This window comes from Eulemur rufifrons, chromosome 2, assembly GCF_041146395.1.
Source record: "Eulemur rufifrons isolate Redbay chromosome 2, OSU_ERuf_1, whole genome shotgun sequence".
NCBI classification, from domain to species: Eukaryota; Metazoa; Chordata; class Mammalia; order Primates; family Lemuridae; genus Eulemur; species Eulemur rufifrons.
Window position 1 is genome coordinate 79041988 of NC_090984.1, and position 25795 is coordinate 79067782.

General features: G+C 33.6%; 1 protein-coding gene across 2 annotated transcripts in view; it reads right to left on the bottom strand.

Annotated features, from left to right (window-relative positions):
* MDGA2 (MAM domain containing glycosylphosphatidylinositol anchor 2) overlaps positions 1-25795 on the bottom strand; it is a 767088-nt gene that overhangs the window by 216755 nt on the left and 524538 nt on the right. For both annotated transcript variants that reach the window (XM_069464601.1, XM_069464600.1), the window contains one exon: positions 20457-20726. In XM_069464601.1, coding sequence (XP_069320702.1) covers positions 20457-20726 — 270 coding nt within the window. The remainder of the gene's footprint in view (positions 1-20456; positions 20727-25795) is intronic.

Below are 25795 nucleotides of genomic sequence, written 5' to 3' on the forward strand. Positions count from 1 at the left end.
TGCTTTCTATTAATGAGTTCAACTTTTTTAGATTACACATATAAGTAAGAAGGAAGGAAAGAAGGGAGGAGCGAAACAAGGAAGAAAGGAACTTTAACAGTTACTTAATCTTTACTTGACATAAATTTTCCTTAATGAAAGAATACCCTCTATAATTTGCAGGTTGTTGGGTGACATTTTTTAGTCATTTGAAGAAGGCATAAATTAGGATAATACATGATTGAAAAATTATGTGGACAATGTCTCATTAACAGATTGAAAGATGCACGACTACTAACTCCTCCAAAAAACAAAACCATACATTTAATTATGCCCTTGATCCTAATGTTTCTGTTTGCTAACTTGAAAAGAACTGAAGCATTGATGAAATTTCATTACTTTGAACTTTTACATATCAGAGTAGATCAGTATAGAATTATGTTTTTATTAAATATTTCCTCATTCTTACCATTACTTGAGTAGAACCTGACACAAAATAATATTGGAATGCAGGTAAATCAAATATGAAAAATACATATAATTTCTGATAGCATTATTTTAAATTTGGTAAGAAATTTTAGTGATAAGAACAGTCAAATTATATATCCCTTTGCACGTAGTTTTACCATAGGAAAACAGTTATTGAATTCAAATGTCAGCAATAATGTTGATAATAAGTAGTTTAAGGCTGTGTTGACAAAAGATGAATGTTGTTGAATGTACTGTGTTATGTAGGTCAGCTGTTGTTTTCCTCCTAATTTCTATTCACAGTCCACCTGGAATTCAATAAAAAAGAATGAAGGGACTGAAGGTGAAAGTTAACACTCTGTCTAATTCAATTAAACAGATACTGAGCATTAATTACATAATTAAGGCATTAGAGAGATTTAGTCATTGCAGATAGGGAAGAAAAAATGTTTTTAAAATAAAGCTAGTCGATTTTCCCAGCACTATTTATTGAATAGGGATTCTTGTCCCCAGAGTATGTTCTTTCCTGCTTTGTCAAAAATTAGGTGTCTATATAAGGATGGTTTTATATTTGGATTTTCTGTTGTGTTCCAGTGGTCTGTGTCCCTGCACTTGTGCCAGTACCAGGCTGTTTTAAGAACCACAGCCTTGTAGTATAGTTTGAAGTCTGGCAAATTAATACTTCCCATTTTGTTTTTATTGCTTAAAATTGCTTTTGCTATACAGGGTCTTCTCTGATTCCATACAAAGTGTATAATTATTTTCTCTATGTCTGTGAAGAATGATGTTGGTAGTTTAATAGGGATTTCATTGAATCTGTAGATCCACATGTAGAAGACTGAAACAGGACCCACAGCTTTCACCTCTCACAAAAATCAAATCACGGTGGATAACAGACTGAAACCTTAGGTGTGAAACGATTAGAATTCTAGAAGAAAATGTAGTAAAGACTCTTACAGACATTGGCCTAGGTAAAGAATTTATGAAGAAGACCCCTAAGGCAATCACAGCAGCAACAAAAATAAATGAATGGGACATGATTAAATTAAAAAGCTTCTGTACAGCCAAAGAAACAGTCACGAGAATAAACAGACCACCTACAGAATGGGAAAAAATTTTTGCATACTACACATCAGATAAAGAACTGATAAGAATCTGTTTAGAACTTAGGAAAATCAGCAAGAAAAAAATCAAACAACCCCATCAAAAAGTGGGCAAATGACATGAATAGAAACTTCTCAAAAGAAGATATAAGAATGGCTAACAAACATATGAAAAAATGCTCAACATCCCTAATCATCAGGGAAATGCAAATCAAAACCACAATGAGATATCACTTAACCCCAGTGAGAACGGCCTTTATCAAAAAATCCCAAAACAACATATGTTGGCATGGATGTGGAGAGACAGGAACACTCATACACTGCTGGTGGGACTGCAAACTAGTGCAACCCCTGTGGAAAGCATTATGGAGATATCTTAAACAGATTCAAGTAGACCTACCATTTGATCCAGCAATCCCATTATTGGGCATATACCCAAAGGAAAAAAGGTCATTCTTTAACAAAGACACATGTACCCGGATGTTTATAGCACCACAATTCACAATTGCAAAGATGTGGAAACAACCCAAATACCCATCAATACATGATTGGCTTAGTAAACCGTGGTATATGTATACCATGGAATATTACTCAGCTATAAGAAATAATGAAGATACGACATCTCTATGGTTCTCCTGGAGAGAGTTAGAACCCATTATATTAACTGAAGTATCCCAAGAATGAAAACACAAGCATCACATGTACTCACCAGAAAACTGGTTTCCCTGATCATCACCTAAATACAAATCTGGGAACGATACCAATCGGATATCAGACTGAGGTGGGGGGGTGGGGGGAGGGGATGGGTGTGTGCCTACATAATGAGTGCATTGCGCACCGTTTGGGAAATGGTCACGCTTGAAGGTGCTGACTCGGGGAGGGGGGTGGGGAGGGGATGGATATATACCTACATGATGGGTGTAACGCACACTGTCTGGGGAACGGACACGCCTGGAGCTTTGACTTGGGGGGACAGGAGGTACATGGGCAACATATGTAACCTGAAATTCTGTATCCCCCATAATAAGATGAAATAAAAGAAAAAAAAATGCAAAAAAAAAAAAATAAAATAAATAAAATAAAGCTAGATATGCTTCAGACTAAAAGTTGTAAAAATAACTTAATTTATATTGCACTCATGTTTAAATCAATGATTTCTGGTTCAAGGGATGTCTATTCAATTTATACAGCCACCAGTTTATATGAGAACACCAGGTCAAGTTAATTTTTCTCCACGGAGGCTTTGGAAGGTTTTTACTTCAATGAGAAAACATAATTTTTGACTATCAGTTTAAAAATTTTTTTATAAAAGAAATTTTGAGATATATATTTTTAATATTATTATTTATTTTTTCCCTAACCTTTACTGAATATCTACTATTGCAATTTGCTCTGTTTTTTTTTTTTTTAATAATGAGGATGCAAAAACATTAGTTAAAAGGTAGAAACATTGCTTTATTCTGAGTAGGCAATCACCAGTCATGTATTGCATTAGATTGTAATAAATACCATACTCCAGTTAAATTCAATTATTCAATAAAAACAGGTAGAATCCACAAGCATGGTCATTATATAATGATAATCAAAGGTTAGTTTTTGAGTTATTTTGTATTTGTTATTAATATATATTAATTAAGACCATGGCTATTGAATATGTCACAAACTGTTGCTCAGCAATGCTTTATGTGTTCTCCCTTTTTCATGACATTATCCCTTCTTTCTGCTGTTATCATTCTCAAATCTATACCTGACCTTATCCCTCACAGTCTCAGCCAAAGCTATGGCCTCCTTCTTCAATGAGAAAAAGAAAATATAAATGTCCAAAGTGCATTTCAGACCAAGTCAAAGCTTATTTACATCTCCAACTTTTTCTACCCTTTTCCATTCTGACTCAGAATGATCCTTTCTTTGTTCCACAAATATTGTACCTGGGCTCGGGTTGATCTTGCTCCAGTATTCCCTCTGCCCATTTTCTCTCTTTGATATTCAATCTCCCCGTTGCCACTGACTACCTAACTCAAGCACTTGCAAGTGTTCAAGCCTCTGTCATATTAAAAATAATCTTCCAATATTTCTATTTTTTGTTTTATTCAGAGCCAACTTCTTCAAATAGTCCATCTTCACAGTCCTCATTTCTCAAATAGCAGTTACTCCCACAATCTGCTAAAATCTGATGTTTTATTCACTTCTCTATGTTATAGTACACTAGTGGCACAATTACCAAGTTTCAGTCCTCACCTACCTTAACTCTTTCTGACATTTTACACTCTTGATCATACCCTTCATTCTTGAAATCTGCTTTTTCTTTTTTTTTTTTAAAAAGTCTTTGGAACAGTATTAGTTTCTGGTTCTCATTTTGCCTCACAAACAACTTTTTCTTAACTTCTAAATATTATTGTGTCCCTTAAATGTGGACATTTTCCAAAAGTTCATTGCCAGTTTATTTATACCATATTGCCTTTAGCCTAAAGATGATGAAACAGAAGTACAGAACTTAATGAAAAGATGTCTCTAAGGATTAAACTTATAAAAATCAAATAATTTCCAGTAAAATATGTTAAATATCATTTCACAAAAATAATTCTATTAAATAATATAATGCGATTTTTCACCAAGGTCACGAAAGTCAGGCAGAGAATTTGGACACAACAGGCTTTTAGAAATTAAAAAACAAGCCCCCAAAACTACAATAGCATTGCGAGTTTATTTTAGGAAATGACATGCTCCTTAAATTAAATGATTGAATTACACATAACACTATGCCATATATTAACTGGTAAGTAGAAATGGGTCCTAAATCATCACTGGAAAAATAGATATCCATTAACATATTATTTTCAGTGCACAGTGCCTGCAATTAAGACATATTCAATTAGGGAAGAAAGAACTGTGAATTTATTGCTCAATTTAAATTTTCCATTATTTGCTGATTGAGCCATTTGCCAATTATTGTTTCTGTGCTGTTGATCATTATCTTGTGAAATTATGCTACTGCTAGCACCTTTACCATGCGAACACATCAGATTATGAGTCTTTTCATATTTCATTATATTTTTTGTTCCTCAAAAATTAAGAGGTAGCAAAAGCTTTCTTTAAGTACGGGAGCTATTACAGAAATATCAAATTGATGGTGGAAAAATGAACCAACCTAAGCTTCTCAGCTATTTTCTATTTTACTTGCTTATGAAATTTGGGTTTTCTGTGTCTATCATCATTATTCTTCAAATATCCAAATCCAAAGTTAGTCTGCATTACTGAAGTATATTATCGTTCAAAGTATATTGAATTGAGTTTCTGTTTCTGACTTCACTGGGGTCACTTGGGGCTGACCAACACTCCCATGGAGAAAAAAATGTAAAAGCCAGTAAAATTTATTAAAAATCTTTTTTGAAAGTATCAGCTATCAGTTCAGGCAATCTGAAACTGAGGAATGAAAATCCAACAAAAGGAAAAAAACAAAAAAAGTGAGCCTCACATTTTATAACTACCTTTCTTTCAAGTCATTTGCCTATTACAGGTATGTAGCTGAAGCTGAAAATACAGCAAAATCTCCATCGAATAGCCCAGAGTACCCAGTTAGAAGCTCTGAGGAGCTATACTGTAGGAGTAGGGGAAATAGGTCACAAACAGAACATTACCAACCCACCCTTGCATCTGCTCAGCCCCTGATTGGATTGGAGCAATAAAACTACACTCACTCTATCTGCCTAGCATAAGATAAAATAAAGTAAAATACAAAAAAAGAATAGAAAGAATTATTTCTGAAGAAAGATGATATAAATTTTCATACAGAACAAATGGTATTCAATAAAAAATAAGACTTGTCAAGAGACAGGACAAAGAAAAACAGAGGAATAACAACAGATCACAAGTGACAAAGACATAGGAATTCTTAGATGAAAGTACTAAAATAGCTATAATAGAAATGCTTAAGAAAATAAGATAAAAATCTGGAAAAAACTAAATAAAAAGATGGAAAAATTTGTCAGATAATTGGAACTTATAAAACTAAATAAAATATAAATTTTACAATGCAAACAATAAATAAAGATGCTTAATAGCAGATTACAAGTGACACAATACATTATTGGTGAACTATAAGATGGGACAATAAGAAAAATACAGACAGAAGCACAAACAAAGGAGAAGAAGGAAAATTTAAGAATTAACATAAAAAATATAAAACTCAGTGAAAGGTCTAACATAAGTGTAAATGGGATAAATGAAGGAGAGGAGAAAAGAAATGAGAAGAAGGAAATATCTGCAGAATTACTGGGCAATGATTTTCTAAAACTCACATGACTTTAATCTACAGATTCCAGAGGCTCAGGAAAATCCAAGCATGATAAACACGAAGAAAAGCACATCCGAGCACATGCTAGTAAAACTATTAGATAAAGAGAGACTTTTAGAAAAGCTGCCAAGAAAGAAAAGCTATACAAAGATATACATTCAAAAATACTATAAATAAATTAAAAAGTTGGCCGGGCGCGGTGGCTCACGCCTGTAATCCTAGCACTCTGGGAGGCCGAGGCGGGTGGATTGCTCAAGGTCAGGAGTTCGAGACCAGCCTGAGCGAGACCCCGTCTCTACTAAAAATGGAAAGACATTATATGGACAACTAAAAATCTATATAGAAAAAATTAGCCGGGCATAGTGGCGCATGCCTGTAGTCCCAGCTACTCGGGAGGCTGAGGCAGTAGGATCGCTTAAGCCGAGGAGTCTGAGGTTGCTGTGAGCTAAGCTGACGCCACGGCACTCACTCTAGCCTGGGCAACAAAGTGAGACTCTGTCTCAACAAAAAAAAAAAAAAAAAAAAAAAAAAAAAAAAAAAAAAAAAAAAAAAATAAATTAAAAAGTAAACCTTAATAAATGATTATATTTAGTGGGAGAAATAGGGACAAGTGTTATCTGTGCCATATTCCAGGAAGCAGAAGCTCTTCACGTTCAAGTAAACCACAGGAAGGCAGGACAAAGAAAATAGAAACAAAAAACAGAGAACAAATAGGAAACAAAATATCAGTGGCAGACTTAAGCTCCGATATTAATATTTCAATAATTAAATTCAACATAAATGGTCTAAATACACCAATTGAAACATAGATTGGCAAAGTAGATTAAAAATATGACTCAACTGTATATTACCTATAAGAAACTCAATTCAGATATAATGATATAGGTGGGTTAAAATTAAAAGGATAAAAAATATATATCATGCAAACATGAATCAAAAGTAAACCAGCAGCAAAGAAAATTTCCAGATTCAGAAAGGAGGGACAAAGGGTCCAGTCATCAAAAGTCATAACTGTTCTAAATCTGTGTATTCCCACCCCATCCCAAAAATGGCAGAAAATATGTGAATAAAAAACTGATAGAAGTGAAAGGAGAAATAGACAAATTCACAATTATAGTTGGAGTCTTTGACAACCTCTCTTAAAATAGATAGAACAAGATAGTAAATCAATAAGAATATTGAAGAACTCCTCAATGAACAATCTCAAATGGACATTTATAGAGCATTCTACCTTACAACAGCAGAATACATATTCTTCTCAAGTATCTATGGAACATATCAAGATAGACCATGTCCTGCTTATAAAACAAACCAACATATTTAAAAGAATGAAAATAATACAGAGTGAGTTCTCCAACCACAGAAAGATTACAGGAACATATCCAAACTCTTAGAAACCAAACAACATCCTTCTAAACAATCTATGGATCAAAGTAAAAAGTCCCAAGGTAAATTTTTAAAAATACACACACATTGAACTGAATGAAAATGAAAATATCAAAATTTGTGGGACACAGCTAAATAAGTGCTAAGAGGGAAATGTACAACACTAAGTGAATACAATAGAAAAGGTGAAAAACTCAAGTAAATTTTCTAAACTACCACATTTCAAGAACCTGCCATTGTTTTGGAGAGCAGAAGGTCTACAGCCAGTTATTTTTGTTATAAATTATTCTATAACAAGAAAAAAAAAGAAGAAAAATAAAGGCTACATGCTGGGTCATAAAGGAAAAATAAAAGTGATTCAATGTTATGGCCTGAATGTTTGTGTCTCTCTAAAATACATGTGTTGAAATCCTGCTCCCTACCCCAACCTTAATGTGTTGGTATTAGTAGGTAGGGCCTTAGGGAGGGAATTAGGATTAGATGAGATCATAAGGGTGGAGACCTTTGAATAGGATTATTGCCCACATAAGAGTCACAGAGAGAGCTTGCTTTCCCTCTCTGCTCTTCATCATGTGAGGATACGAGAAGTCTGCAGTATGCAACCCAGAAGAGGGTCTTCAGCAGAATCTGACCATGCTGATACCCTGATCTCGCATTCCCAGGAACCAGGACTGCGGGAAATAAATTTCCGTTGTTTGTAAGCCACCCAATCTATAGTATTTTTGTTATAGGAACCTGGGCTAACTAAGACATTTAGAATATAAACTAATCAAAATGAAATTAAGTTAGACTCAATAACAAACATATAATTAGAAAATCTCAGGTGTTTAGAACTTAAACAATATAATTCTAAGTAGCCTTTGGGTCAAAGAAAAAAAAATCACAGTGGAAATTAGAAAGTATTTCAAACTGAATGATAATAAAAATATTATACATCAAACTTTTGGGATACAGTTAATAGTATGTCTAGAAGAATATAGGCTTAAAAGCCTACATTGGGAAATATAGAAAAGTTTAATATCAATAATCAAATCAATGCTTTAAGAAATTGGAAGAGATTAGTACTTTAAATCTAACAATATAGAAAAAAGGAAATAATTAAATGTAAAAATTATTACAATAGAAAACATACATGAAAACAAGAGAAAAATTAAGAAAACCAAGAATCAAAAGTTGGTTATTTAAAAAAACTAAGGAAATTGAATTACCTCACAAAACTAATAAAGTAAAACCAAATAAAGAAGACATCAATGACCAATATCATGGCTTCATTATAGATTACAGTAGTGGTATGTTGGAACCACCTCATACCCAGCAGATTATATGTATTTCTTCCCACCTACAAAATTTCGATATGGGCCATGTTCTAATTATATACACCATGAAAATTGGCAAATACTATAAATCAAGTTTCTTTTTTTCTTTCAGAGAGCTGGTTTACTGGCACACCCTCGACCCCCAAAATATTACAAAGATAATTAAAGGAATTATAGCAACTTTATATCAATAAATTTGACAACTTAATGTCATATTCAGATTCCTAGAAAAGCAAAACTAAATTAGAAAAATAAATAGACATTTTAATAGTCCTATATTTATTATAGAAATTAAATCTATAATTGAAAATCTTTATACAAAACAATCTAAGCCCAGATGGTGTCTCTTGAGAGTTCTTTAAAACAAAGAGAAAGCAACACTGATTTTACATAAACTTCAAGATAGCTGAAAACAGTATATCCTAACTTTTTTTAAATTACCTTTTTTTGAGTTTTGAAGTATAATTTACATACAGTGAAATGTTCATATCTTAAATGTACACTTTGATCTGTTTTAACAAAAGAATACTATTGTGAATATGGACTTTCAATGGATAAGTTTTTTCTCATCAGTCACTAACTCTTGGGTAGTCTTAACAGATAAATTTTGGTTAAAGTGGATTTGAATTACTGGATTGATGCTTTCCATACTTACACAATTTTTAGATAAGTATATTTGTTGAGCCAGTAAGGAAAAAAGAAGAAAAAAAGATTCTTTGAAAGCTAAAATTAAGAAATTATCCTATGAAGTCTACAAGAGTTAAGAATTAGATTTGATTGACTCTATTTAGAAATTTCCTGAAGCATTTGGAATGAGCACTGATGTTGGAAGAATTTGGACAAAAATTCAAAGGGAAATAGAGACAAACACAGTGAACGGAGAATTTGGCAGGTTGCTAATTCAATTAAAAATTATATATAAAATTTTGTGCAATTCAAAATTGCAAAAAACTAAATTTTTTTTAGTTAATGAAACTATGAACTCTGTGAGCTCAGGAACTCTGTACTCATTCTTCCTCTGTCCCTTGTAACAACTGATACAGATCTAGCATGGAGTAGAAATATTTTAAATATCTATTAACAGCATCACTTAGATTTATTTTACTGGATTAATATTCTGAAGTAAGTAACATACATAATTTTTTAGAATAAAACTTCATTTTAAAATTCACTGTTCTTTAATAATTTTATGTTCATATGTGTAAATCTGTAGAGCTATGAGTCACCTTGCATTTGTTCAGGTAAATTCGTAAACAAAAATGAAGAGTGATTAAGTCAAGAAATACATAAAAATTATCAAGAATCAAGGCACATTTTGTTATTAAAATATCATAGATGGCTAGAGCCAATGTATCTTAGAGTTTATATACTGCAATTTCTTAGTTATAGAGAAAAACAAGCAGAGGCTTGTTTGTCTATCCATGATGTGAGAGCTAATTTAAGGCAAAACTAGAAGGAGATCACAGAAATCCTGCCCTATACCTTCTTTCCTACAGACCATTTAACCCATACAAACTAAGTGTGAAGAGCTGGTGGGTCTGGGAAATAAATACTTGCTATACAACAGGATAAAATGTTAAATTTTTAATTTTCATATTAGTGTCCATTGTTTTAGCACTGTTTTATAACTGTAGGGTATCCAAAAAAACTACAGTGTCTCAAAGGACCTGATTAAAGAATTTTAAAAATAGCATTACTTTAATAAAATTCTTCTTTTTCAAATATCAAATGGTATTGACTTTTAGAACACTACCATCAGTTGGCATATCTTCTTTTGGCTAGAATAAATATAATACAAGAGACTACCATCTACTAAGCAGGACAATTTAAGCTTTAATAAAAATAAACATGTATACCTAAGCTGTCTGTATATCATTATGTAAAAGTAGTTATATTATGAAATATCTAGACAAAACTTTTTACTTGAAATTGTATTTTAGATAATTCTTCATATATTATTTCAAAGAACAAGGGCAAGTTCAACATATTTTATTTATAAAAGGAAAGGGAGCTATCTAAATTCAGAAGAGAACTACTGAATTTGATAATTTTTGGGTTTATACAGTCCTAGTTAATTTTTTAAAAGACAATAATGAAACCATTTTAGAGCTACAAAACAATATAATAAAATTCTCTCTGGTGTTTTGGGGAGGCGTAATTACTATGGAATATTAAACCGAGAAAGAAATAAAGTACTTAATCTGCATAAATAATTGGGACATCTGTACACAGCAGACAGTTCGGCTTTTGGGGAATGTTAAAGGATTGGTCTTCTACAATTTTAGCTATTATCACTATAGTTTTTAATAATAAAAGATTATGGAACAAAGCTATTGATGACAGAAAATTAGATTTTGATGACTCTAAATGCTTAGGAAGGACTGCACTGACCATGCAATTAAAATGCAGAAATAAATTCTATTCAGAAATGCATCATGGGTTAAATTTGACCAATTCTTTCTGGGAGATTGCCAATGAACTTGGATTGACTTTCTGATTAATAGATTGGAGATATACACCTTTTAATAAAAACAATAAACATACATTTATAACTATATATTACTTGTTTTTTCCTTGCTCATCTTGAATGTTTTAATTGTGCAGATATTTTGTACACTTATCTTTAGTGATTCCATTGATCTTTTCCAGTAACTAGAAATGCTTTAAAAATTTTAACAATAATTTGTAAGAGAGCTAATGCAAGTGTCATGCCAAGTCCTTCAAAATATAATATTATTTAGAAAATCATAAACAATAAACAATATGTTGTTTAGAACTTCTAATTAAATAAAAGTACATCCACCATTAGTGGAGGAAAAATCCTGGTTAACAAAAATAAAATTTCTTCCAATTAAAGGAGGTTATATATTTGGAAGGAGACAGTGTTAATTAGGAAAAATATCTGAGAACTCTGTATTTTGGGGGATTTTTTTTTCACAAGTATAAAGAGAACATATTCAAAACCCAAAAAGAATCCCTAGTAAGTCACTGGCAATGCAAAGACAGAAGAAATAGAAAAGGATTTTTATCAGTTGAAGTATTTGGGAGAAAATTAAATATTTTTAAAAATCTAGCTAAATGTTGAAAGACATCTTTGTTAAGATAGTGACCCTGGAACCACATTGTGTAGTCTGAGTCTCAGCTTTGGTTAAGTAAAGCTTGCTTTTGGGAAGTTCCTTAACTGCTCTCTCTTCCATTTTACTTTTCTTTAAAGGAGGAATAATAATTTTTCTACTTCATAAGTGTGTTGAGATGATTAAAAAGTTAACGCATATAGTGTGTGTGGTGGTCTGGTACACAGTAATTGCTCAATGTTCGCTATTGCCACTATCTTAGCAGAACTGGTACACTCAAAGGTTCAAAATTTTTAATCACAGAATTTTAGAATTATAAGACTTTTTGTAATAAGTTTAAATAAAGACGATCATTTTGAAATGTAAGCAGTGCTAATATTTGATCTATTTCAGTCAAATGAGTTCAGAACAAATTCGTTTAATATTAAAATTCATATTTTTAAAAACTACAGTTTTTTCATGTGGATAAACTGGAGTTAGGTATCATCACTTTTTAGAACAGAGTGTTACAATGTTTCTGCTGGTTACAGCATATTCCTGTGCAGTTGGGACAGTGTAAATTCATGTCCCACTGAATACATATTGACTCCTTCCATAAAGGTTAACTCTATTTCAATATTGACATATTTTTCTACTTCTTCATATTAGGACTCTGAGATCATAGCCAACAAAAAATATGCTGAAATAATCCTAAAATTAAAAGCGAAACTATGTCTACAGTGCTACTATGCAGGGGCCGTGAGTTCGAAAAGGGGAAAAAGTAAAGGCAAAAATGAGCATCAAAGCATGGGAGCATGATGCGAAGATAATGGTTTACGGAGCACACTGCATACTGCGGTGGCTTTACAACAGGCTGCAAATGATTCCACACATCACAGGGTGGAGATATTTGACTCCTCCTGTAACTGGGCCAGACTTTGTCACTGTCTTGAAGAACAGATGCAGTAATGATACTGCCTGTCTTCGGAGGCTTGGTAGCAAGAGCCCATGCAGCTCTTGGGAAACTCGATCTGGGAGTTTTATAGAAGTCTGGCTATTTTGAAGCTGCCATGTGGACAAATTGTGTAAAGGGACAAGAGTGAGAGAGAATGACAGAGGGGGAGATAGAGAGAGAGAGCAAGAGAGTGACAGAAAGATAGACAGAGGGCGAGGGAAGAGACAGAGAGAGAATGACCTGAGGAGCTCAGCTGCTTGAGCTTCTTAGTCCAGGCATCAGATATTTGAATAAGAAAGCATTGAAGGGGATTCTAGCCACCTTCAGACTGCAATTATATGACAAACCCTGATTTTTTTAGCTGAGCTGCTTAACCCCCAGATTTGTGAGCAAAATGAAGGATTGTTATTGTTATAAGCTACTGTTTTGAGGTATCTTGTTACACAGCAATGAATAATAAGAACAATGCAGCCCTTCAAAGGAGCTAATCACATCACATGAATGATTTACTATTACTTAATATACATATTGAATTTCCCAATTTTGCTGAACATCATTTAATACATACTTAGGCTATTGAAGGAAGATATTCACAAAAATGTCTAATATAAGCCAATTAATGTATAGAAGAGATTCAGTCAAACAACATATGTTTATTGAGCATCTACTATATGCTAGGTAATAGTCTAGGCTCCAGGGATACATTACTGAATAAGACAACAAACACACAAGTTTTTGCCCCTATGGTCCCATGAGAGAGGGAGACAATAAATAAGGGTATATGTATAAAGTAATTCCAGGTAGTTATTTGATAAGAAGAAATAATAAATCATGATATAGGAATTAGAAATGGGCTATTCAAGATAGGGTGTCAGAGAAGGTATTTACCAGAAGGTAGTATTCAAAAATTAATATTTCAGGCAGAAGGAACAGTAAATCTACAAGCCCTGAGTTGTGAAGAATAAGAAGGAAAATATGTCTAAAGTGGAGTAACTAAAAATGAGAGGCATCTGAAATGCTGATAAGGAATTTGAATTCCATTCTGGGTGAGATGGAAGTCATAGGATGAATTTGATCAGGAGAAAGGTGATTTTAGTCACTCTGGGTCTTGCATGAATGTGGCAGAGATGGCTAGTTGGTGACAAAATTTCATGTCTTCTTATTCCTTAGTGCATAGTAAGAATATATTTTCCAGCCTTCAAGTCATTGGATGTGCTGTGTGTCTGAGTTCTAGCCAACAGAATGTGATCAGAACTAATGTGTATCCTCCCATAAAAGTCTCCCATAGGTGGTCATTCAAGCTCCTTCCCACTTCCAGCTGACAGGGATGCAGGCAACACTCAGAGCAACTTTATTAGCCACAGACTAAAGATGGCAGAGACACTATCAGCCTAGATACCTGAATGTCTGCATGGAGCAGAACCCTCTCCTCCCCTATACACACAGGCACACTAATCTCATACACAACACTACCACAGAATTATCAACTAATAAACACTCTGTACTCATTTATAAACAAAATCTAAGGTTCTTTTGTTTTGAGTAATTACATGTCTGGGTCTATTTATTATTAATAATTCAGCCTAGTCTACCTTATCTATTACAATGGATGAATATCTAAAAGAGGGGCTGGAGAAGAAAGAATAACAATGAAAAGACTGTTTTAATCATCCAGGGGAGATACATTCATGGTTTGAACATGGATGGTTACAGTGAACGTAAAAAGATATGGTCAGATTCAAAGTACATTTTGAAGATGGAGTCAGGAGGACTTGCTGATGAATCACATTCAAGAATTCCAGCTACAAGTTTTGAAAATTCCCCTAATCCTATATTTGTGTAAAATTAGATGATAGAATAAACTTTTCCTGACTTACTTTTGCCTGAAAATAGAATCCACAGAATTCCATATTAAGTGTGAAACAGATCTCCTTCTTATGCAGAATTTTCAAATGACATGGAAGAAATCTCATTATATGATTCTTAGACTTTACAGACAATTGAGAGTAAAAGAAGAGTCTGAGATTAAATTCAATTAAAAGGATATCTTTGGAATGTCTTTTTTTCCTTTGGTTAAATACCCAGTAGTGGGATTCCTAGATCAAATAGCAGTTCTACTTTTAGTTCTTTGAGGTATCTCCATAGAGGTTGCACTAGTTTGCAGGCCCACTAGCAGGGTATGAGTGTTCCTATCTCCCCGCATCCACACCAACATTTGTTGTTTTGGGACTTTTTGACAAAAGCCATTCTCACTGGAGTGAAGAGATATCTCATTGTGGTTTTGATTTGCATTTCCCTCATGAGAGAGATGTTGAGCATTTTTTCATGTTTCTTGGCCATTAGTCTATCTTCTTTTGAAAAGTTTCTGTTCATGTCTTTTGCCCACTTTTTAATGGAATTGTTTGATTTTTTTCTTGCTGATTTTCCTGAGTTCTACATAGATTCCTGTTATTAGTCCTTTACAGGATATATAGCATGCAAATATTTTCTCCCATTCTGTATGTTGATAGTTTCTTCGGCTGTGCAGATACTTTTTAATTTGATTAGGTTCCATTTATTTATTTTTGTTGTTGCTGTGATTGCTTTTGGGGTCTTCAAAATTCTTTGCCTAGGGCAACGTCTATAAGAGTTTTTCCAATATTTTCTTCTAGAATTCTTATGGTTTCATGCCTTAGGTTTAAGTCTGTTATCCATCATGAGTTGATTTTTGTGAGATGTAATAGGTACGGATCTTGTTTCAGTCTTCTACATGTGGCTATCTAAATTTCCCCAGTACCACTTATTGAATAGGGATTCTTTTCCCCAGTGTGTGTTTTTGTCTAAGACATCTGCGCTTGAATGTTTATAGCAGCACCATTCACAATTGCAAATATGTGGAAACAACCCAAGTGCTCATCAATATATGAGTGGATTAATAAAATGTGGTATATGTATACCATGGAGTACTACTCAGCCATAAAATGTGAACTATCTCTTATATTATCCTGGATGGAGCTGGAGCCCATTCTTCTAAATGAAGTATCACAAGAATGGAAAAACAAACACCCCATGTACTCACCATTAAATTGGTACTAACTGATTAACACTAATGTGCACATATGGGAAGTAACATTCATAGGGTGTCAGGCAAGTGGGAGTGGGAGGAGGGGATGGGTAAATTCATACGAAAGGGTGTGGTGCTGTCTGGGGCATGGGCACACTTGTAGCTCTGAGTCTGGTGGTGCAAAGGCAATTTATGAAACCAAAGCGTTTGTACCCCCATAATATTCTGAAATAAAAAACAAATCATAGAACTGTATACCAAAGAAGTTAGCTTTACTGTATGATAATTTTAGAAATAAAGTTATTCTAAACTGTTAAAAAAAAAAAAAAAAAGGATATCTCTGGAGAAAAATATGAGATGCAACTTCTCCCAAACCCAAAGTGACAACAGAACTTGTCTATTTCATCTCATTCCTATTGAGGCGCTTTCCAGGGGACCCATCAGCTTTGGTACATTGAAACTTGTGTGTTCTCGCAGAGTTTATTTGTAAGCATTTCTACCAGACAGATGACAGTCTCATAGGGAAGGAATGTGAACTTATTTTGGGCTCTGTTTAGTGGCTGCATGAGGGAGAGAGAGAACCTCAGCAGAAAGGGGATGGGGTCAGCACAAGATGCTTAGGAAGTATGGCACATTAATTGACTCTTGGGAGACTCCCATCACTGGAGACTTCTCCTTGATCCTCCTGGATGTACATATCTTCCAGTAGAGGAACTTTGTAAGATTCCATTAATATGCCACATACGAAACAAGAAAGCTTTATATAGAGAGGAAAACCTCCAAAGCCCACCCCAAGCCAGGGTGGTCAGAACCTGGCTATCAGGCTGGGAGTGTGGAGGTGGTGAGGAGGGGAGAGAATTGACAGACAACAAAGAAGAAGCCAAGCACACCCATTTCCCCTCCCCCATGCAGGTCACCAGCTCTAAGTGGACCCAAGCTAGGGAGGATGAAACATTTTGCATTAAATCAGGTTTAGGGTTTTATTACTATTTTAGATCATGCATCCAAAACACTGAACTAAATGTGTGTTTATGATTTGAATGTGTAATAGCACATTCAAAGAGGCCACAGGACACTAAAATACAATAATGTCTTGATCGAGTTATGAGGCATGCTTGTTCAACACAGTGGTTTAATTCATGACAAAAGAGAAATGTGGGCATTTATAAATACAGTGAATCACAACAACAAAGAACTTTAAATGGAAATGACCTATCATCTAACAGGAGTTTGGAAATCCCGGAACTCAGGTCACTCAACATGTAACTAGGAAATCAACATGATATTCTTTTCAGTTGTATTAGGAAACTGCTTCTCTCCTAATGTAGGAGAAATGTGGCTCAGTAACTGCAGTTTCTTAAAGGATCATAAGAAAAGGCACGGCTACTATATTTATAAATATTCCATCAAAGTAGTGAACTATATGAGATTCATATTCAGTTCTAAGCTTGTTATCTACATAGTGCCATCTATATTATTTACTTGAAAGTGTTTTCTATTTTTAAAAAAGCAAATCAGGAGCTCTGAAATGTTTCTTGAGTTTTATTCTATCTGCACCCTACACTCTTATTCTGTGTGTGAACATTTTCAAACTGGAACGGTAATTCTATGCACAAAATACCTTTATGCTTGCTCAGAAACCTGGTCTATGGATCCTGATTTAATTACAGAAAAGAATAGGAGAAAATAAATCTAGAGTTCTATTTTTACTGTGTCCATGATAAAGTTAATCTAAGACACTGCAGAGATCTATACATTCAGAAGACTTGAAAATTTTTTCTTTGATATAATAAAAAGAAAACTAATTTACTTAAACTGAATTTCTTGGCTTCCATGGACAGAAATCAGATGACTCACATTATTGTAGTAGGGTTTTTTTTCCCCCCACAGTTTAATTTAGGACCCTTTAACCACGGGTATTTCTCTCCCCAGTAAGATTATATACAAACTTGATTTTATGAGTTATGTGAATGCCACTGCTGAGAAGTCCCACTGGCAATATAATGTGATTATGCAAATGTACATTTCAGACAAATTAAAGGCATAAAAAGAAATCATAGATCAGAAAAATAATTTTTTAGGGCTTTATTTCAGGTCACTCATGTCAAACGGAAACTTTCTTTTGTAAGGACACATACACTGTTAGGTAGGGCAGGCAGGAGCAAATCATTTGTTGTTTACTGAGTTAATCATTTACAGAGGTTGCCTGAGCAACACAGACATTTTATGCTGAACAATTTTCCAGTTGTACATTAATTCAGTAGTTGCAAATGATCCTGTTGTGAAAACTAGATTCAATGCATCATTTTTCTCAAGTGAGTTACCGTTCTTGATAAAATAATGTTATAGAAGATTCTACATTACACCTAAGGACAGGTGTTGCAGTGCTTTAACTAAACTCACAATCATTACGGGAAGATTTGGTAGATTATTCCATGGCTACTTGGGAAAGCCAGTATTTTAGAAAGGAAACAAAAGAAATAAAACAAACATTGGTGACTAAAGTTTTTGTTTCTTCTTCTTTTTAAATTTAGATAAAGAGAGAGAACAGAATCTGGTTGCTCACTGAGACAAGGCTTAAAAAGAGTCCCATGTCATCAATACAGGTATTTAAAATAGGAAGGTTGAATACTTCCATTGTGAATCCTGTCTTTTAAATTTATTTTCATGTATTATTCTTTTGTATTTCTATCTTCCTTACTGAACTGTATACTCCTTTGAAAACAGGGATAGAAGTTTGTTAAACAATTGAAGTTTGTTAAACAATTGAAATAAAGAACACATTACATTGATTCTAAAATCTCTCTTTATTTTGACATTTTAACATTTCTGAGATCGGAATGCATCTCACATTCAATAGCCTGTCACAGTTGCTATTAGCTAGGAAGAGCAGTAATGACCTGACTTGGAAGAAAGTTTCAAAGAAAATATTTGTCTATAATTCTGAACTATAAATGTTCTTAGTGATATAAAGACAATATTGTGTAGCAAACCATGGTCTTCAAAGATGCTGGGATGAAAACTGATTGAGAAGTTGGGTTCTGAGTGTGAATTTTTAAGAATAATTCAATCAATTTATTTTGCTTTAAATTTCCTTTTTATGTGTGCTAATGGGTGACATATGGCTTAAAAGAAAACCTAAGTATAAACAAATTTTAAAAAGCCTTTTCAAAAACATTCTATCTCACAAGAAAACACTTTAGTAATTTAATTGGCATTATGTTTTACTCTGTAGTGATCATAAAAGAATGATACATCTTACAATTACTAAACATTGTAATTGTATGGCCATAATTTTGTGGTAGATAGTACACTATTCATAGTGCCTTGATTTAAAGTGTATTGTAATATTTGCAATATTTTGAATAGAGTATATTTTTGTCAAATAACATATTTCTCATAATTTGGATAATAACAGATAACTGTGGTCACTAAATCCACCACAATCTATATTCACAAAATCACAAATATTTATCTGGATATATTCAGTTATGTTTTGCTTCCAGCATAACCTGCCATCAGGAGTACATTTTATCTGTGTGCAAAGAGTCCTCTTGGACATATGTCTATTTTGACTTCAGAGCCATTTGTGTCCACCCTTCACTCCCAACCCAGAACCATGCCAGGTGAAGTGAGACGAGAAGAAGCATATGGTCACCTTGCACATCCTCCTTTCATCTCCTTTACATCCCCCAAAATGGAGGCAAATATCCCTATGTGTAGCACCAGCATACCAGCGGGAAGCAGCCACATTTGAATGGCATTGCTGCCACTGACTTAGTGACCCACATTTTACTTCAATTCATCAAATAACCATCACCTATTCTATCTCTGACTTTTCTATGTCTTCCCCCAATTTCACTTTGTCAAAACTCTACTCAACCTATAAGACCTAGTGCAAATGTCATTAGATATTTTCCTTTTTTATTTATTTTTTTTTTTGAGACAGAGTCTCACTCTGTTGCCCGGGCTACAGTGAGTGCCGTGGCTTCAGCCTAGCTCACAGCAACCTCAAACTCCTGGGCTCAAGCGATCCTCCTGCCTCAGCCTCCCAAGTAGCTGGGACTACAGGCATGCACCACCATGCCCGGCTAATTTTTTGTATATATATATTTTAGTTGTCCATATAATTTCTTTCTATTTTTAGTAGAGACGGGGTCTCACTCTTGCTCAGGCTGGTCTCGAACTCCTGACCTCGAGCGATCCACCCGCCTCGGCCTCCCAGAGTGCTAGGATTACAGGCGTGAGCCACCGCGCCCGGCCGCATTAGATATTTTCTAATAACTTCAGCCTCAGTGGCTATAATTTCTTTTTTTAAAAAATTTCTACACCTTTTGTTTATACATGTCAAATATCATATCATATGACTATTGATATATTTTATTTCTACTATCTGACAGTATAATCCTTAAGTACAGAGCAATATTTTATAGATCTCTATATTGCCTCACATTTTAAAGACCTAGTGATAACAGAGGTTTAATAAATGTATACTAAGCATTAAATTGAAAAATTTACTAAAATCCTAAACTAATATAGAATCTGTAAAACAATGTTTTATACTCTATGCCACATTTTTCATTTAATCATTTTTTTACTGAAAACATATTATAAAAAGTATTCAATGGCATCACTAAGAGTATGTTATGAAAATATCCAATGCAAATATAAAGCACTGTTATTAAGATTTAGGATTTTTAGGTTCCACTTAGACACCATTATTTATCAACAAATTTTTTTCTGTATTTTATATATATATGCAATATTTGAGTAAATAGTTTTGTATCAAACATTATTTGATTTTTAATAGCCTATCTAACCCAGAAATCTATGTCATAACATTTTCTAGGCAAACTTACCTCTCACAATGATGTTAGTGGACTTTTTTGCAGGGTTTCCCACATTATTATTGGCGATGCAGCTGTAAATACCAGCATCATCTGAGGTGATGGCAGGTATGGTCAAAGTTCCTCCATTCAAAACAGTCTTTTCAGGCAGAGTCCCAAAGGACCTGACCCAGGTGAGAGAAGGTGCAGGCTCTCCTCCTGTTGTAACACATACTAATGTTATGGCCTCTCCAGGATTTACAACTATAGGATCATCCACCAAGAGTTTAATTGACGGAGATGCTAAAAGACATAAACAAAAGAACGTGCACCTATTTAGATATGCTACAGCTCCAATTCAACAACATGAATTATATTCATTCATTCAAACAATTAGAATGAAATATCATTCTCTTTTGCCAAAATTATATGGTATCACTCAAGTTTAAACAAGATTTAATGGTTTCACATTTCAATTAAATAGTATTAAATTACAGAATTTTATTAAGAATCTTACACATGAAGGGGGGAATTAAAATTTGTTTTCTTGGATTATTGCTCTGATATTTGAGTGATAAGTGTTAAATAAAATTTTAAAACAAAATATCCTTTTCTCTTTTAATGCTGGCAAGTCACCTTTTGTTTCTGTCATTCCTAGTATAAGTATCACGGCAATTTAGACTTTGTATTTTCATGGTGAAAATAGTCGATTACTTAATCTTTTGATATATCTTAGGTGAAATGATGAATTTTTGCAACCTGAACACAACCAAGAAACAGAAAAAGGCATAGCTCATCCAGTTTATTGCTATTCAGTGAGCCTGATTTTTGCTCTTGAAAGGAATAACAAAATCTAATTTTATGGCAATACTCATACTTCATCTCTAACCTCTTGAATCACAAAGGTCCAGGCAGTGAATTCTCCTAAGCACTGTGTTAAAACTTAGTAAGAAACAAACATAAGAGAACTCAAACATAGCCATCAAATCATGCCTGCCACTCCTCTAATGTTTGGGTTATAATAGTTCCCCAATGAAAATAAATCCATTGCAAACTTTCAGGTTAAAAAGTACAAACGTAAACATCCACTCAATAGAAAATGCTGTGTTACAGCCTTTGCATCAGCACTCAAAATAGCAACTACACAAAAACTATATTCACATATAGCACTTTTTTTCTGCTTACACTGCATGCTAACCTAAATAATGCATCCCTAAATAAAGACGAGAAATGCATTCTACTGATATTTGAGTTCATATATTCATAAATATTTATTTCAAAGTTAGGGCTTTATTGTATGAAATCAATCCATATTAGAAATATTTAAACTGTTCAATTGTACCGTGTGACTTTTTTATCTTAAGTTCAGCTTAGAGTTTGAGAGTGTATTTCTAAGAATAAAAGCTAGATTTCTTGTGTGGTTTAATATTGCCTGGTTTATTTAAAAATAATCCAAAGGAATGAAGAAAATAATTCCATATTATGTTTCTATAGGAAAGACATGAAGCACCTTTCCTTTCATGATCTTTTCAGACATCATTGTTCCAAGAGGACTCTTCTAACATCATTTTAAATAATATGAGAATATTTTAAATGTCATAATATTAGCCCTTCTGAGTTAACATTAAATTATAAAGATTTATGGTTAAAAACCTGTTAGAAAATTCACATCATGAAACTAATATGCAAAAGTTACAGGAGTTTGGTAGACAAAAAGTATCTCAAAGAATTATTTAGTGTTTATTAAATTGATGGAATATATTACTAGTTAAATATTCTGAAACTAGATATGATACTAATTCTTAGTACATAATCATGAAGAGGTAAAGGAAACCCCTACAGCCCAACTTAAAGTAAATAGCATAATTTTACAAAAGTATTTGGTTAAAATATAATTATAGAGATCCCAACAATTATATTAACAAAGCTTAATTTGTTTTATATCACATTTTAGTCAAATTAAAAGGCCCATGGCCTAAAGACCATTTATAGCATATATTTGGATGACAGAAACACACAACGGGGTGGCATTAAGTCAAGAAATATTTGCCTTTGAAGTTGATTTGTATGAGGACAAGTTGTTTTCTCTTGGACATTATTTAAAGGAAAAAGTTCAAGAGAATTTCAAAGCTCAAAAAGGAATACATATATAACAATAAGATCACTGTTTTAACCACAATGCGTTGTAGAACTACATTCACAATCTTATTAAAAATTTTCTCCTTTCCAAATTTCAGTTGAAAACACAGTGTTTGTTCATGTTAATTTTATTATTGATGGTATTTATTTTCTCTGATTATACCTGAAATTAAAAATGGCCCAAGCAGACCACAAAGTGGCTAAGAATTTTAAGACTTTAAGAATATTCACATATATTTTAGTATCAAACTTTTCTACCTTTAAATACTCCCCCAAAATAGTTGAAATCATTGTCAGTTTTGTTCTAGTGTCTTATTTTCGATTCCACAAATATAAGCTTTTTAAAACTATATAGCTTTGCTTAAGAACCATACAGACATTAGGATTTATCAAGCTCAAGTATAAATCATGTCCTAGAGGAAAAATAATAGGAAAAACATTAAAATATTTTCATATATTATTAAAATATTTTAAATAAAATATTTCATACTGGATGGATCATTTGTTAATTTGGGGGCATACAAAGGGTAATGTAAAACATTCTGGGTTAGTCATTTCCTTCTCATAGGCTTCCATAGCCCCCCAAATTTTCCCCTTTCATATCACATTGTATATTATTAGCTGGGCTAACACTATGGCTGTTTAGCCAGAAGTAAAGTATCATGATTGCATTCTCTGAAGTATGGAGGAATAGTTATGTAGTAAGCACACAAATTCTGGAGAAAGACACCTGGGTTCAAATCTTGACTCTGCCACTTAATAACTGTGTGAACTTGGGCAAGAACTTTCTCCTCTGAGCGCCTCAATTTCACACTGTTGAAATGGAGGAAAATAATTTTAACTGTCTTATAGTATTGAGAAGATTTAAAATGTTTAAAGCCCTCACAACAGTAGCTGATACAAAATACGCACTGAATAGGTGTTTTCTTTTGTCACTGTTTTTATTATTGCCCTCATAGTCTGGTCTAGTGCTTGGAAATTAATGGGTGCTTAATAAATATTAGTAGGGCAAGTCAATACATGTGAAAATTAATAAATGACTAGAATAAAATATTCCTATAAAATGCAATTATCTTCACTGCATATGGAATAAATATTTTAAGACCATTTTGACTTTAAAACATGCTTAAATACACCCATACATTTTGAAATGATATAATTAAATATTTGTGTTGTCTATTATTTCTAGATTGAAACTCTTGTTTTTCAAGATTCAGCATTTTCATAGGACCTTTAAAAGCTCATGGACAAAAGGTACTTGATAAATGCTATTTTTCCACAATGTCCAACAACTGTCCAACCATCCTGAGTCCCTCAGACATGAGGAAAGGTAAAAGCTCACTGTACTAAATCAGGTACATAACTGCATGCTCAGTGTATGTCTACAGCATGTGTTGGTTGAATTACCCTATTGCTATATTAGGATAAACATAGAAGGCCATACAGGCCATAAATTTCCTTATCACGATGAGAAAAGTACACTGTTCCAAAAGAGTTACAAAATTTAAATGTCCATTCATTCTTCACAGCAACATATGAGACAGATCATTACTTTTAGCTCACTTATAAGTAATATAAAATTTAAACATGACAGCTAAAAGGTGACAAGAAAAACACACTGGATGGGATAGCATGAAATTTACATTTGGGATGCTCATCAAACTAAAATGAAAAATAGAAAAAGGTGAAATACATAAGGAAAACACAGGAAATCTTTCAAATTAAATGAAACATTTTTATTACAAAATTATAGGTTGTTTTAAACACATTTTATAGTCATTTTCAAAACATGGCTCAAATTATATAAAAATAATTTCAACTATACACCACCAGCTAAAAAAGTTCTCTACATACATAGTCTTAAAAATAACTGCGGTGTCAGTCAGACTTTCAGACTGGTACCCTGCCAGCACTTAATGATGGAAGGCAGAGGTCACCATAGCAGTTGTCACAGAAATCTGACTCTCCTCTTCAAGATCAGCATGCCAACATTCTAGAATGTTGGATGTGCTCTGTGGGAATACTTTATAGATAGATAGATATATGTTATTGGCCCTGGGAGAGAAATGATGAGGTAGAATGAAAAGAATGTAAGAGATGGGGGGAGAGAGAGAAGGGCAGAAGAAAAGAGCAGAGGGAAGGGTAAAATATCTGTGGTTTATATTTTCCAAAATCATAAACTCTTAACAGAATTTAACTAACTGAAATATAGAAAGTATATTTTAGAAAACATCTCTGAGAAAGGGAATTCTTCTCATGTCCCCTTCAGCACCTCTTCCCTTGGCAAACAAAAAAGAAAAGTTTTCTTGGGCTGAGTAACAGACACTTCAGTGGGCCCAAGACAGGGATAATTGGCCTCTTGACATCCACACCAAATCCCAAAGGTTTGGATATTAAATAGCAGAGGGGATCTGTGTATCCCTTTCTATTCTAGGTCACTTAGTATGACTAGCTAGACAGACAAGGACATAGTTGCCTGATGGAAAAGACCCCACACCCCAGGGAAACAGCTCCCAGCTCCACAATGGTGGAATGGAAAGAGCAGGATAGCTATCCAGAGCTGAAAGTATCAAGACAATAGTAATGAGAGGGGTCTCAGGAAATACATTCCTGTCATAGAAGATCCAGGCTATATGCTCCAGGTCTTGGCACAGCAGTCTCCCTTAGAATTTAAACAAAGTGGAAACTCCAAATTGATAGACACAGAAGTTCTGAAATTATGGCAAAATAGGTGGTTGAAAGAAAAATAAAATTGAATTATGAAATAACAAAGAAAGATATATTTCTTTCCAACCTGAGTTTGTAGACTGGGATTCATGCCCATTACAAATTTTAGTGAATGAGTTCCTCATAAAATCCTCTGGATGTGTGATGCAAAGATTTAGTTTGGAGTTAATTAAGAATACATTCTGTTGGAAGAGAATACTATTTTAGTAGAGGTGAATGACTTCTTGAGTGTTTGGTTTTACTGCTATCTAACATAATTGGTAAACATGAAGATAAACATGATTTTAAAAATCTGAAAACAAAATGCAGTGCTATCCATCTTTATATTCTTCAGACTTTGGCTCTCTATAGATCTGGGGCTTTTCGTTCTAAAAAAGGAACTTAGATATCCATCCAGACCTTGATTAAATTGCTATGAAGTGGTTAATTACTGCATAAACTGGCCATTAGCCTTGAATTAGAGATACTCTGACTCTTGTTTTTTTTAATGAAGGTGATCTGAGTGT